The sequence below is a fragment of the Coregonus clupeaformis genome, chromosome 6 (genome assembly GCF_020615455.1).
Source record: "Coregonus clupeaformis isolate EN_2021a chromosome 6, ASM2061545v1, whole genome shotgun sequence".
NCBI classification, from domain to species: Eukaryota; Metazoa; Chordata; class Actinopteri; order Salmoniformes; family Salmonidae; genus Coregonus; species Coregonus clupeaformis.
In genome coordinates, this window is record NC_059197.1 from 13,327,071 (window position 1) to 13,343,085 (window position 16,015).

Here is a 16,015-nt window from a genome sequence, read left to right on the forward strand (position 1 = left end):
TAGTGCCCATGTAGTGCCCATGTAGTGCCCATGTAGTGCCCATGTAGTGCCCATGTAGTGCCCATGTAGTGCCCATGTAGTGCCCATAGGGAATAAGATGCCATTTGGGATGCAGCCCCTCTGTACCAGCCCATACCTGCCAGAGGTCCTGTATTGTATTGTGACAGCTGTGAGCAGCCGGCCGCATCCCCTAACCAGCCATTAGTCTACTCAGACACATCCCCTAACCAGCCATTAGTCTACTCAGACACATCCCCTAACCAGCCATTAGTCAACTCAGACACATCCCCTAACCAGCCATTAGTCAACTCAGACACATCCCCTAACCAGCCATTAGTCAACTCAGACACATCCCCTAACCAGCCATTAGTCTACTCAGACACATCCCCTAACCAGCCATTAGTCAACTCAGACACATCCCCTAACCAGCCATTAGTCAACTCAGACACATCCCCTAACCAGCCATTAGTCTACTCAGCCACATCCCCTAACCAGCCATTAGTCTACTCAGACACATCCCCTAACCAGCCATTAGTCTACTCAGACACATCCCCTAACCAGCCATTAGTCTACTCAGACACATCCCCTAACCAGCCATTAGTCAACTCAGACACATCCCCTAACCAGCCATTACTCTACTCAGCCATTACTCTACTCAGCCATTACTCTACTCAGCCATTACTCTACTCAGCCATTAGTCTACTCAGCCATTACTCTACTCAGCCATTAGTCTACTCAGCCATTACTCTACTCAGCCATTAGTCTACTCAGCCATTAGTCTACTCAGCCATTAGTCTACTCAGCCATTACTCTACTCAGCCATTACTCTACTCAGCCATTAGTCTACTCAGCCATTACTCTACTCAGCCATTACTCTACTCAGCCATTACTCTACTCAGCCATTACTCTACTCAGCCATTCGTCTACTCAGCCATTACTCTACTCAGCCATTAGTCTACTCAGCCATTACTCTACTCAGCCATTACTCTACTCAGCCATTAGTCTACTCAGCCATTACTCTACTCAGCCATTACTCTACTCAGCCATTACTCTACTCAGCCATTACTCTACTAAGCCATTAGTCTACTCAGCCATTACTCTACTAAGCCATTACTCTACTCAGCCATTAGTCTACTCAGCCATTACTCTACTCAGCCATTAGTCTACTCAGCCATTAGACTACTCAGCCATTACTCTACTCAGCCATTACTCTACTAAGCTTTACTCTACTCAGCCATTACTCTACTCAGCCATTACTCTACTAAGCCATTAGTCTACTCAGCCATTACTCTACTAAGCCATTACTCTACTCAGCCATTAGTCTACTCAGCCACATCCCTTAACCAGCCATTACTCTACTCAGCCACATCCCTTAACCAGCCATTACTCTACTCAGCCATTACTCTACTCAGCCATTACTCTACTCAGCCATTACTCTACTAAGCCATTAGTCTACTCAGCCATTACTCTACTAAGCCATTACTCTACTCAGCCATTAGTCTACTCAGCCATTACTCTACTCAGCCATTAGTCTACTCAGCCATTAGTCTACTCAGCCATTACTCTACTCAGCCATTACTCTACTAAGCCATTACTCTACTCAGCCATTAGTCTACTCAGCCATTACTCTACTCAGCCATTAGTCTACTCAGCCATTAGTCTACTCAGCCATTACTCTACTCAGCCATTACTCTACTCAGCCATTACTCTACTCAGCCATTACTCTACTCAGCCATTAGTCTACTCAGCTGCTTCTCTCTGTCCGTTCTTTCTGCGCATCTCCATCATATTTAATCTGTTATTTAGCCGTGATGGGGAGCTGGGGTGTTGACAGTGATGGGGAGCTGGGGTGTTGACAGTGATGGGGAGCTGGGGTGTTGACAGTGATGGGGAGCTGGGGTGTTGACAGTGATGAGGAGCTGGGGTGTAGACAGTGATGGGGAGCTGGGGTGTAGACAGTGATGGGGAGCTGGGGTGTTGACAGTGATGGGGAGCTGGGGTGTTGACAGTGATGGGGAGCTGGGGTGTAGACAGTGATGAGGAGCTGGGGTGTTGACAGTGATGGGGAGCTGGGGTGTTGACAGTGATGGGGAGCTGGGGTGTTGACAGTGATGGGGAGCTGGGGTGTTGACAGTGATGGGGAGCTGGGGTGTAGACAGTGATGGGGAGCTGGGGTGTTGACAGTGATGGGGAGATGGGGTGTTGACAGTGATGGGGAGCTGGGGTGTAGACAGTGATGGGGAGCTGGGGTGTAGACAGTGATGGGGAGCTGGGGTGTTGACAGTGATGGGGAGCTGGGGTGTTGACAGTGATGGGGAGATGGGGTGTTGACAGTGATGGGGAGCTGGGGTGTTGACAGTGATGGGGAGATGGGGTGTTGACAGTGTTGGGGTGTTGACGGAGATGCAGAGCTGGGGTGTAGACAGTGATGGGGAACTGGGGTGTAGACAGTGATGGGGTGTTGACAGTGTTGGGGAGCTGGGGTGTTGACGGAGATGCAGAGCTGGGGTGTAGACAGTGATGGGGAGCTGGGGTGTTGACAGTGATCGGGAGCTGGGGTGTAGACAGTGATGGGGAGCTGGGGTGTTGACAGTGATGGGGAGCTGGGGTGTAGACAGTGATGGGGAGCTGGGGTGTTGACAGTGATGGGGAGCTGGGGTGTAGACAGTGATGGGGAGCTGGGGTGTTGACAGTGATGGGGAGCTGGGGTGTTGACAGTGATGGGGAGCTGGGGTGTAGACAGTGATGGGGAGCTGGGGTGTAGACAGTGATGAGGAGCTGGGGTGTTGACAGTGATGAGGAGCTGGGGTGATGACAGTGATGAGGAGCCGGGGTGTTGACAGTTGTGGGGAGCTGGGGTGTTGACAGTGTTGGGGTGTAGACAGTGATGGGGAGCTGGGGTGTAGACAGTAATGAGGACCTGGGGTGTAGACAGTAATGAGGAGCTGGGGTGTTGACAGTGATGGGGAGCTGGGGTGTAGACAGTGATGGGGAGCTGGGGTGTAGACAGTGATGGGGAGCTGGGGTGTAGACAGTGATGGGGAGCTGGGGTGTAGACAGTGATGGGGAGCTGGGGTGTTGACAGTGATGAGGAGCTGGGGTGTTGACAGTGATCAGGAGCTGGGGTGTAGACAGTGATGGGGAGCTGGGGTGTTGACAGTGATGGGGAGCTGGGGTGTAGACAGTGATGGGGAGCTGGGGTGTAGACAGTGATGGGGAGCTGGGGTGTTGACAGTGATGGGGAGCTGGGGTGTAGACAGTGATGAGGAGCTGGGGTGTAGACAGTGATGGGGAGATGGGGTGTTGACAGTGATGGGGAGCTGGGGTGTAGACAGTGATGAGGAGCTGGGGTGTAGACAGTGATGGGGAGCTGGGGTGTAGACAGTGATGGGGAGCTGGGGTGTAGACAGTGATGGGGAGCTGGGGTGTTGACAGTGATGGGGAGCTGGGGTGTTGACAGTGATGGGGAGCTGGGGTGTAGACAGTAATGAGGAGCTGGGGTGTAGACAGTGATGAGGAGCTGGGGTGTTGACAGTGTGAGGAGCTGGGGAGTTGACAGTGATGGGGTGTAGACAGTGATGGGGAGCTGGGGTGTTGACAGTGTGAGGAGCTGGGGAGTTGACAGTGATGGATATCTGGGGTGTAGACAGTGATGGAGAGCTGGGGTGTAGACAGTGATGAGGAGCTGGGGTGTTGACAGTGTGAGGAGCTGGGGAGTTGACAGTGATGGATATCTGGGGTGTAGACAGTGATGGGGAGCTGGGGTGTTGACAATGATGGGGTGTAGACAGTGATGGGGAGCTGGGGTGTTGACAGTGATGGGGAGCTGGGGTGTTGACAGTGATGAGGAGCTGGGGTGTTGACAGTGTAGGGGAGCTGGTGTGTAGACAGTGATGGGGAGATGGGGTGTTGACAGTGTTGGGGTGCTGGGGTGTTGACGGAGACGCAGAGCTGGGGTGTAGACAGTGATGGGGAGCTGGGGTGTTGACAGTAATGGGGAGCTGGGGTGTTGACAGTGATGAGGAGCTGGGGTGTTGACAGTGTAGGGGAGCTGGTGTGTAGACAGTGATGGGGAGATGGGGTGTTGACAGTGTTGGGGTGCTGGGGTGTTGACGGAGACGCAGAGCTGGGGTGTAGACAGTGATGGGGAGCTGGGGTGTTGACAGTGATGGGGAGCTGGGGTGTTGACAGTGATGAGGAGCTGGGGTTTAGACAGTGTGAGGAGCTGGGGAGTTGACAGTGATGGGGAGATGGGGTGTTGACAGTGATGAGGAGCTGGGGTTTTGACAGTAATGGGGAGCTGGGATGTATACAGTGATGGGGAGCTGGGGTGTTGACAGTGATGGGGAGCTGGGGTGTAGACAGTGATGGGGAGCCGGGGTGTTGACAGTGATGGGGAGCTGGGGTGTAGACAGTGATGGGGAGCTGGGGTGTTGACAGTGATGAGGAGCTGGGGTGTTGACAGTGATCAGGAGCTGGGGTGTAGACAGTGATGGGGAGCTGGGGTGTTGACAGTGATGGGGAGCTGGGGTGTAGACAGTGATGAGGAGCTGGGGTGTAGACAGTGATGGGGAGCTGGGGTGTTGACAGTGATGGGGAGCTGGGGTGTAGACAGTGATGAGGAGCTGGGGTGTAGACAGTGATGGGGAGATGGGGTGTTGACAGTGATGGGGAGCTGGGGTGTAGACAGTGATGAGGAGCTGGGGTGTAGACAGTGATGGGGAGCTGGGGTGTAGACAGTGATGGGGAGCTGGGGTGTAGACAGTGATGGGGAGCTGGGGTGTTGACAGTGATGGGGAGCTGGGGTGTTGACAGTGAGGGAGCTGGGGTGTAGACAGTAATGAGGAGCTGGGGTGTAGACAGTGATGAGGAGCTGGGGTGTTGACAGTGTGAGGAGCTGGGGAGTTGACAGTGTTGGGGTGTAGACAGTGATGGGGAGCTGGGGTGTTGACAGTGTGAGGAGCTGGGGAGTTGACAGTGATGGATATCTGGGGTGTAGACAGTGATGGAGAGCTGGGGTGTAGACAGTGATGAGGAGCTGGGGTGTTGACAGTGTGAGGAGCTGGGGAGTTGACAGTGATGGATATCTGGGGTGTAGACAGTGATGGGGAGCTGGGGTGTTGACAATGATGGGGTGTAGACAGTGATGGGGAGCTGGGGTGTTGACAGTGATGGGGAGCTGGGGTGTTGACAGTGATGAGGAGCTGGGGTGTTGACAGTGTAGGGGAGCTGGTGTGTAGACAGTGATGGGGAGATGGGGTGTTGACAGTGTTGGGGTGCTGGGGTGTTGACGGAGACGCAGAGCTGGGGTGTAGACAGTGATGGGGAGCTGGGGTGTTGACAGTGATGGGGAGCTGGGGTGTTGACAGTGATGAGGAGCTGGGGTGTTGACAGTGTAGGGGAGCTGGTGTGTAGACAGTGATGGGGAGATGGGGTGTTGACAGTGTTGGGGTGCTGGGGTGTTGACGGAGACGCAGAGCTGGGGTGTAGACAGTGATGGGGAGCTGGGGTGTTGACAGTGATGGGGAGCTGGGGTGTTGACAGTGATGGGGAGCTGGGGTGTTGACAGTGATGAGGAGCTGGGGTTTAGACAGTGTGAGGAGCTGGGGAGTTGACAGTGATGGGGAGATGGGGTGTTGACAGTGATGAGGAGCTGGGGTTTTGACAGTAATGGGGAGCTGGGATGTATACAGTGATGGGGAGCTGGGGTGTTGACAGTGATGGGGAGCTGGGGTGTAGACAGTGATGGGGAGCCGGGGTGTTGACAGTGATGGGGAGCTGGGGTGTAGACAGTGATGAGGAGCTGGGGTGTTGACAGTGATGGGGAGCTGGGGTGTAGACAGTGATGGGGAGCTGGGGTGTTGACAGTGATGGGGAGCTGGGGTGTTGACAGTGATGGGGAGCTGGGGTGTAGACAGTGTTGGGGAGCTGGGGTGTAGACAGTGATGGGGAGCTGGGGTGTAGACAGTGATGAGGAGCTGGGGTGTTGACAGTGATGGGGAGCTGTGGGTGTAGACAGTGATGAGGAGCTGGGGTGTAGACAGTGTAGGTGAGCTGGGGTGTTGACAGTGTAGGTGAGCTGGGGTGTTGACAGTGATGGGGAGCTGGGGTGTAGACAGTGTTGGGGAGCTGGGGTGTTGACAGTGATGGGGAGCTGGGGTGTTGACAGTGATGGGGAGCTGGGGTGTAGACAGTGTAGGTGAGCTGGGGTGTTGACAGTGTAGGTGAGCTGGGGTGTAGACAGTGATGAGGAGCTGGGGTGTAGACAGTGTAGGTGAGCTGGGGTGTTGACAGTGATGGGGAGCTGGGGTTTAGACAGTGATGGGGAGCTGGGGTGTAGACAGTGATGGGGAGCTGGGGTGTTGACAGTGATGGGGAGCTGGGGTGTAGACAGTGTAGGTGAGCTGGGGTGTTGACAGTGTAGGTGAGCTGGGGTGTTGACAGTGTAGGTGAGCTGGGGTGTTGACAGTGTTGGGGAGCTGGGGTGTTGACAGTGATGGGAAGCTGGGGTGTAGACAGTGTAGGTGAGCTGGGGTGTTGACAGTGTAGGTGAGCTGGGGTGTTGACAGTGTAGGTGAGCTGGGGTGTTGACAGTGATGGGGAGCTGGGGTGTTGACAGTGATGGGGAGCTGGGGTGTGTAGACAGTGATGGGGAGCTGGGGTGTAGACAGTGATGGGGAGCTGGGGTGTTGACAGTGATGGGGAGCTGGGGTGTAGACAGTGATGGGGAGCTGGGGTGTTGACAGTGATGGGGAGCTAGGGTGTTGACAGTGATGGGGAGCTGGGGTGTAGACAGTGATGGGGAGCTGGGGTGTAGACAGTGATGGGGAGCTGGGGTGTAGACAGTGATGAGGAGCTGGGGTGTAGACAGTGTAGGTGAGCTGGGGTGTTGACAGTGTAGGTGAGCTGGGGTGTTGACAGTGATGGGGAGCTGGGGTGTAGACAGTGTTGGGGAGCTGGGGTGTTGACAGTGATGGGGAGCTGGGGTGTTGACAGTGTAGGTGAGCTGGGGTGTTGACAGTGTAGGTGAGCTGGGGTGTTGACAGTGATGGGGAGCTGGGGTGTTGACAGTGATGGGGAGCTGGGGTGTTGACAGTGATGGGGAGCTGGGGTGTTGACAGTGATGGGGAGCTGGGGTGTTGACAGTGATGGGGAGCTGGGGTGTGTATAGCTCTCAATAACTTTAGGCTGACTCTATGTTAACGTTTAGAAACGTCAATAATCATCGCTTGGAAATGGCTTTCGAAACATATGACCCTTATCTTTAATCAGCAAGAAAGAATCCTTCAAATAGAAAATATATACTTACTGTAGCAGTTAAAGATCCATACAGATATGGGCGCCTCCATCCCATGAAACAACACTTCCTCTGTCCTAGAAACTACACTTCCTCTGTCCTAGAAACTACACTTCCTCTGTCCTAGAAACTACACTTCCTCTGTCCTAGAAACTACACTTCCTCCGTCCCAGAAACTACACTTCCTTAGTTCCTCTTACACACAGGTGTTCGGTGTTTGATAGATAGCTAATTAGCATAGGTGATCGCCTCTTGTCTTCCATCTGTTTTCCGTAAACAAGCTCTGTAACCTTGAGATATGGCCATGTGGAAACACGTACCCTAACCATATCAAGGTGTATCAATTTAACCTTTTTGTTTTTTGAAAATAATTTATCGCTGATATGAAAGATAAGGTCCTTTATACTTCCAAAACTGTACTGCAAGTGATGCGTGTTAATGTTCAGATTGAGCATCGGGGCTCTTAACAAAACGTCCCTCGTACAGAAGACGCCTTTGTCCAATTACTCTTATGTGTAATGTAAAGGAACTGAAAGCCATGATCAACGGCGAGGGTGTGCAGACAGTGATGGGGCTTCTGTTTTAAACTACTCGTGGGCCACGAGGTCTCGGTTTGATAACAAACGACCTTGTTTGGTCATGTTACCTGGCTAGCTAGCTAACAACATGGTACCCCTTGGCTAGGCACACATTTGGATGGCACAGGAAACACAGAAAAGGGATAGATGGCCTGCTCAAAGAGATGCTTCAAAGGTAGGATGCATATGCCTCATCAATGTCATTCTAAACTCAATCTGGAGAAAAAAAATCACATTGTTCTGGTGTTCCTTAAATTCTGTTTGGTGCCTAACTTTTGAGGTGTGTGTGTGAGGGAGAGAGAAAAAGAGAGTGCTATGAGTGTGTGTGAGAGAAAGTAGATGTGTGTGTGGGAGAGCGTCTAAGTGAGTGACTGAGAGAGTTGGTGGGAGAGGGTCTAAGTGAGTGACAGAGGGTGGGTGGGAGAGGGTCTAAGTGAGTGACAGGGGGTGGGTGGGAGAGGGTCTAAGTGAGTGACTGAGAGGGTGTGTGGGAGAGGGTATAAGTGAGTGACTGAGAGGGTGGGTGGGAGAGGGTCTAAGTGAGTGACTGAGAGGGTGGGTGGGAGAGGGTCTAAGTGAGTGACTGAGTGGGTGGGTGGGAGAGGGTCTAAGTGAGTGACTGAGAGGGTGGGTGGGAGAGGGTCTAAGTGTGTGACTGAGAGGGTTGGTGGGAGAGGGTCTAAGTGAGTGACTGAGAGGGTGGGTGGGAGAGGGTCTAAGTGACTGAGAGGGTGGGTGGGAGAGGGTCCAAGTGAGTGACTGAGAGGGTGGGTGGGAGTGTGTGGGAGAGGAAGGGAGAGTGTGTAGGCAGTGTGTAAAGTTGTCTGAAGAGTAGGCCACAAAAGGCCTGGTGTGTCTTCCCTTTACTGCCACAGACAAAATACACTATACAGTTGAAATCGGAAGTTTACATACACCTTAGCCAAATACATTTAAACTTAGTTTTTCACAATTGTATCATTTAATCCTAGTAAACATTCCCTGTCTTAGGTCAGTTAGGATCACCACTTTATTTTAAGAATGTGAAATGTCAGAATAATATTGGAGAGAATGATTTCTTTCAGCTTTTATTTCTTTCATCACATTCCCAGTGGGTCAGAAGTTTACATACACTCAATTAGTATTTGGTAGCATTGCCTTTAAATTGTTTAACTTGGGTCAAACATTTTGGGTAGCCTTCCACAAGCTTCCCACAATAAGTTGGGTGAATTTTGGCCCATTCCTCCTGACAGAGCTGGTGTAACTGAGTCAGGTTTGTAGGCCTCCTTGCTCGCACATGCTTTTTCAGTTCTGCCCACACATTTTCTATAGGATTGAGGTCAGGGCTTTGTGATGGCCACTCCAATACCTTGACTTTGTTGTCCTTAAGCCATTTTGCCACAACTTTGGAAGTATGCTTGGGGTCATTGTCCATTTGGAAGACCCATTTGCGACCAAGCTTTAACTTCCTGACTGATGTCTTGAGATGTTGCTTCAATATATCCACATAATTTTCCTTCCTCATGATGCCATCTATTTTGTGAAGAGCACCAGTCCCTCCTGCATCAAAGCACCCCCACAGCATGATGCTGCCACCCCCGTGCTTCACGGTTGGGATGGTGTTCTTCGGCTTGCAAGCACCCCCTTTTTCCTCCAAACATAACAATGGTCATTATGGCCAAACAGTTCTATTTTTGTTTCATCAAACCAGAGGACATTTCTCCAAAAAGTACGATCTTTGTCCCCATGTGCAGTTGCAAACCGTAATCTGGCTTTTTTATGGCGGTTTTGGAGCAGTGGCGTCTTCCTTGCTGAGCGGCCTTTCAGGTTATGTCGATATAGGACTCGTTTTACTGTAGATATAGATACTTTTGTACCTGTTTCCTCCAGCATCTTCACAAGGTCCTTTGCTGTTGTTCTGGGATTGATTTGCACTTTTCGCACCAAAGTACGTTAATCTCCAGGAGACAGAACGCGTCTCCTTCCTGAGCGATATGATGGCTGCGTGGTCCCATGGTATTTATACTTGCATACTATTGTTTGTACAGATGAATGTGGTACCTTCAGGCGTTTGGAAATTGCTCCCAATGATGAACCAGACTTGTGGAGGTCTACCATTTTTTTCCTTTTGATTTTCCCATGATGTCAAGCAAAGAGGCACTGAGTTTGAAGGTAGGCCTTGAAATACATCCACAGGTACACCTCCAATTGACTCAAATTATGTCAATTAGCCTATCAGAAGCTTCTAAAGCCATGACATCATGTTCTGGAATTTTCCAAGCTGTTTAAAGGCACAGTCAACTTAGTGTATGTAAACTTCTGACCCACTGGAATTGTGATACAGTGAATTATAAGTGAAATAATCTGTCTGTAAACAATTGTTGGAAAAATTACTTGTGTCATGCACAAAGTAGATGTCCTAACCGACTTGCCAAATTTGTGGAGTGGTTGAAAAACTGTGGGGTCATATTAATTTGTAGCTCAAAAGGTTCGGACGAAGTTGGCACATCAGCGTTACCAACGGGTCATGTGACACTTGTGGGGGTCGTAGAGCAAAACGGAGAACACCATCGTGTTCGTGAGAGTCTCATCTTTCCATAGAGTGGTCATAACGCTACAGACGTTTTTTTGTGAGAAGACCGATTTCCGGGATGTCTCATGGTCTGACAAACACCGCTGTAGCTCGGACACCGACATAAGGTGGATACGGTGGATTGAGATGCAGCCCATGCAAAAAAATAACTATCTCTAGCTTAAACCAACAGATATTGATGGGGATTTTTTTGTTATGTTCCTTAGATTGTCACACGGGTGGCGTCAATAGACTCTCTTAAGGATTAAAGTGACCAGTGTTCAATGACTCTTAGGTACCAGTGGAGGCTGCTGAGGGGAGGACGGCTCATAATAATGGCTGGAACGGCGCCAATGGAATGGCATCCAACACATGTTTGATGCATTTGATACCATTCCACTGATTCCGCTCCAGCCGTTACCACCAGCCCATCCTCCCCACCAACCCCCTGTGCTCTGTACATAAGGCAAAGCAATCTTTAAGGTGCAGGGTAGAGTACTAGATTGTAGCCGGATAGTAACAGTGACTAAGGTTCAGGGCAGGGTACTGGGCGGAGGGCCGGCTAGTGGTGACCGTTTAACAGTCTGATGGCCTGGAGATAGAAGCAATCAGTCTCTCATCCCAGCTTTATAGCATCTGTACTGTCTCCTCCTCCTCCTAGGTGGTAGTGGGGTGAACAGGCCGTGGCTCGGGTGGCTGAGGCAGCGTGCCTCCAATGATGCGTTGGTCTGACCGCGCCACCCTCTGGAGAACCCTGCGGTTGCGGAACGGTGCAATTGCCGTACCAGGCGGTGATACAGCCCGACAGGGTGCATCTGTAGAAGTTTGTGAGGGTCTTAGGGGCCAAGCCGACTTTGTTCAGCCTGATGAGGCTCTGTTGCAACTTGTTCACCACACAGGCTGTGTGAAGGGACCATTTCAGGTCCTCAGTGATGTTCACGCCAAGGAACTTTTGAAGCTTTTGACCCTCTCCATTCCGGCCCCGTCGGCTCCTCTGCTGTCTCCTGTAGTCCACCATCAGCTCCTTTGTTTTGTTGAGGTGGAGGTTATTTTCACAGGGCTGGTGACGAGTTACCACTCTAAAATGCATAGACTGTCCATCCATGAGAAAAATGAATGTACCAATCCCAGATTGCCCCTTTTTTAACTGGGTTGTTGTGTTCTTTGTGTTCTAGATCTTCCTGTGGGAGCAGAACTTGGAACAGTTCCACATGGGTCTGTTCCGGTTCCGCTGTTACCTGTCCAGTCTGCAGGGAGGGGAGCTGCCCAACCCCAAACGCCTGCTAGCCTTCGCCTCCAGACCCACCAAGCTGGCCATGAGACGCCTCGGAATCTTCTCTGTGTCGTCCTTTCATGCACTGGTGAGTTGCGCGCACACACACACACACACACACACACACACACACACACACACACACACACACAAGGACTGACGCACACACACACACACACACACACACACACACACACACACACACACACACAAGGACTGACGCACACACACACACACACACACACACACACACACACACACACACACACACAAGGACTGATGCACACACACACACACACACACACACACCAAAATACCTCACACCAAAACACCTCACACACACTCACACCAAAACACCTCACACCAAAACACCTCCTATCCATTGCCGGTCCAGCAAACTGGACAAAACTAGTTATTTTTCTCCAAATTATGATCGTGACGGTCCAACTCGCCCATGTTCATCTGTTGCCTACCACAAACATGTTATGTATGATGGGTGCTATTTATGCGCAGTCTATTTGAGAGCTATCACCTGTTATTGAGAGCTATCACCTGTTATTGATTGCTCTGCCACAACGCTAGCCTCCTCCACATAGCTGAGGTTGTTGTTGCGGAATCGTAGGTAGTGCTAGAGGACAATATTTATTTGGTTCGGAGTTGGAACGTTCAGCAGAGCAGTGTGGTGCGTTGGCTGATCAATAGAATCCTTGTTGCCAGACGCCCACATGGCCAGTGTCCCAAATGGCACCACCCTATTCCATTTATAGTGCACTACGTTTGACCAGGGCTCTAGTCAAAAATAGTGCACTATAAAGTGAATAGGGTGCCATTTGGGATGCAGTCCTGTTCTCTCAGAGCAGGTGGGAGTCCAGGACTCAGAGAGACAGCAGGATGGAAGGAGTAACAACCTAAATACAACACTTTCCCACAAAACGCATCCTGTTTCACTCGACTTTCTGCTTTCATCTCTCTCTCTCTCTCTCTCTCTCTCTCTCTGTCTCTCTGTCTCTCTGTCTCTCTGTCTCTCTCTCTCTCTCTCTCTGTCTCTCTGTCTCTCTGTCTCTCTGTCTCTCTGTCTCTCTGTCTCTCTGTCTCTCTCTCTGTCTCTCTGTCTCTCTGTCTCTCTGTCTCTGTCTCTCTGTCTCTCTCTCTCTCTGTCTCTCTGTCTCTCTCTCTCTCTTCCTCCCCCCCCTATATAACATCATCATCAGCTCTCCAGTGGTTGAAGGGATGGCAGTTTGTACGTAGTTTGTAATCCTATTATAAGTATATCAAGAGACAGTTGAACTCTAAAAGATGGTGAACATGGGATTTGAAGACAGTGCTGAGAACGAAAAGAGAGAAGTCTTTCTCTGTCTTGATGTAACACTGGGTTAAAATCAGTATGAACATCCCAGCTTTAGCATGGTCACTGATGATACTCCATGGTCGACACTGAGTGTACAAAACATTAAGGACACCTTCCTAATATTGAGCTGCACCCCACACTTTTGCCCTCAGAACGGCCTCAATTCATCGGGGCATGGGCTCCTCAAGGTGTTGAAAGCGTTCCACATGGATGCTGGCCCATTTTGACTCCACTGCTTCCCACAGTTGTCAGTTGCCCATTCGCCCTCTGAATGGCACACATACACAATCCATGTCTCAATCGTCTTAAGTCTTAAAAATAACCTGTCTTCTCTCCTTTATCTACACTGATTTGAAGTGGATTTAACAAGTGACATCAATAAGGGATCATAGCTTTCACCTGGATTCACCTGGTCAGTCTATGTTATGGAAAGAGCAGGTCTTTATTGTTTTGTACACTCAGTCTATATAACCACTAGACCAGGGGTGTCAAAGTCCGGCCCGTGGGCCGGATCAGGCCCGCAAACGGGTTTAATCCGGCCCGCAAGATGATTTTGTAAAGTATAAAAATGAGCTGCAATTTTTCAATAAAAGAAACTGCTGTTCCAATTGTGTCCACTGGATGGCGCAATATCAATTGTGTTAAGCAAGCAAACTGTTTATACCGGGGCAGAGCAAATAGGTCAAGCAAGTGCAGCCAGTCCGGATGAGCTACTTTGTTTTGCCCGCGATATTTATTACGGCTTCTACTTTTAACATTATGTGCTTTGGCACCCTCATTGCCCCAATATGTCTCTGTCAAAAAAGAGAAAAGTGGACGCAGAGTGCAGAGTGTTCCAAGAAAAATTGTCATCCTTCTATTTATTCACGGAATTGAATGGGAAAGCTGTATGTTTGGTGTGTTCACAGCATGTTGCAGTGCTGAAAGAATATAATCTTCGTCGCCACTATGTGAGTCTTCATGCCGACAAATATGACAACTTTCAAGGACAGCGGAGAAGAGAGAAGGTGAATGAACTGTTGGTGGGTCTGAAGAAACAGCAGTCTGTGTTTACTCACAGCCGAGACATCAGTGACGCTGCAGTGAAAGCTAGCTACCTCATTGCTAATGAAATCGCAGTGGCTTCAAAACCATTTAGTGAGGGTGAATTTGTAAAAACATGCATGATGAAGGCAGCAGAGATTGTGTGCCCTGAAAAGCACCAGGCTTTTGCAAATATCAGCCTGACAAGAAACACAGTTGCAGACAGGATTTCCGATCTTTCAGTGGATTTGGACAGCCAGTTGAAGCAAAAAGTAAAGTCATTTATTGCGTTTTCGGGTTGCAATTGATGAAAGCACGGACATTACAGATGTTGCACAACTGGCCATTTTCATCCGCGGAGTTGATGACACATTGACCGTCACCGAGGAGTTCGTGGAGTTGGTGCCGATGACAGATACAACGACAGCAGCTGATATTTTCACTGCACTCGTCGGCGCGCTGGACAGGGTCGGAGTGGACTGGTCCCGCGCTGTCAGCCTGGCTACAGATGGTGCGCCCTCAATTATCGGGAAAAAAGCAGGCGTGACAAAGTTCAGAGAGAAAGTGCAATCTGCAAATGGAGGACGTGATTTTGGGACTTTTCACTGTATTTTGCACCAGGAGGCTTTGTGTTGCAAGTCATTAAAGATGGATAACGTCATGAATAAAACAAAGCTGCGCTCAAGGCTCACGCACAAGCACTTGAATCACATCCTGAAGTTGGCTGCCACTCAGGATGTGACGCCTGATATTGATGCGCTGGTTAAAGCTAAAAGATGCCAGGTATCAGGAGTCAAATAAACTATGCAACCCCACTTAAAGTGCTGCATGAGACACCCTGATATAGTTCTGTGATCTGTGATATACTGTGAATCACTGAGGCATTGTGTGTTTGTGTGTTGTTTGTCCTCAGAATTTCAAATAACTTGAGGTGTTTTATGATTAATAGTGATGTTGTGCTTTTGGACACACTGTCCTCAGGCTCCAGCTTTATGTTTATATGTTTTTATGTTGATGTGCTATTGTTTTTAATTGATTTTATTTTATTTGTATATTTAACCTATTCTTGACTCTGTGGTTCTTGCACTTGTTTGGGGAACAGGATTTCATTATTTGTATCTACATTTCTGCCTGAGAAATGACACCCTGATATAGTTCTGTGATCTGTGAAACAGTTATGTGAATCACTGAGGCATTGTGTGTTTGTGTGTTCTTTTTCTTTAGAATTTTCAAATAAACTTCAGGTGTTTTATGATTAATAGTGATGTTGTGCTTGTACTATTTTGGACACACTGTCCTCAGGCTCCAGCTTTATGTTTTATGTTGATAGTATTAAAACAAAGAAAACAATCTGAAGTTGTTGTTTTTAAGTTATATATACCATGATTTTACCGGTCCGGCCCACTTGGGAATAGATTTTCCTCCATGTGGCCCCTGAGCTAAAATGAGTTTGACACCCCTGCACTAGACCATCCTCACCATCCTCACCATCCTCCTGGTCTATATAACCACTAGACCATCCTCACCATCCTCCTGGTCTATATAACCACTAGACCATCCTCACCATCCTCCTGGTCTATATAACCACTAGACCATCCTCACCATCCTCCTGGTATATATAACCACTAGACCATCCTCACCATCCTCCTGGTCTATATAACCACTAGACCATCCTCACCATCCTCCTGGTCTATATAACCACTAGACCATCCTCCTAGTCTATATAACCACTAGACCATCCTCCTGGTCTATATAACCACTAGACCATCCTCCTGGTCTATATAACCACTAGACCATCCTCCTAGTCTATATAACCACTAGACCATCCTCCTGGTCTATATAACCACTAGACCATCCTCCTGGTCTATATAACCACTAGACCATCCTCCTGGTCTATATAACCACTAGACCATCCTCCTGGTCTATATAACCACTAGACCATCCT

General features: G+C 49.6%; 1 protein-coding gene across 1 annotated transcript in view; it reads left to right on the forward strand.

Annotated features, from left to right (window-relative positions):
- Positions 1 to 16,015, forward strand: part of LOC121567684 (rho guanine nucleotide exchange factor TIAM1) — a 169,982-nt gene that overhangs the window by 77,846 nt on the left and 76,121 nt on the right. The window contains exon 9 of the mRNA XM_041877898.2: positions 11,602 to 11,787. Coding sequence (XP_041733832.2) covers positions 11,602 to 11,787 — 186 coding nt within the window. The remainder of the gene's footprint in view (positions 1 to 11,601; positions 11,788 to 16,015) is intronic.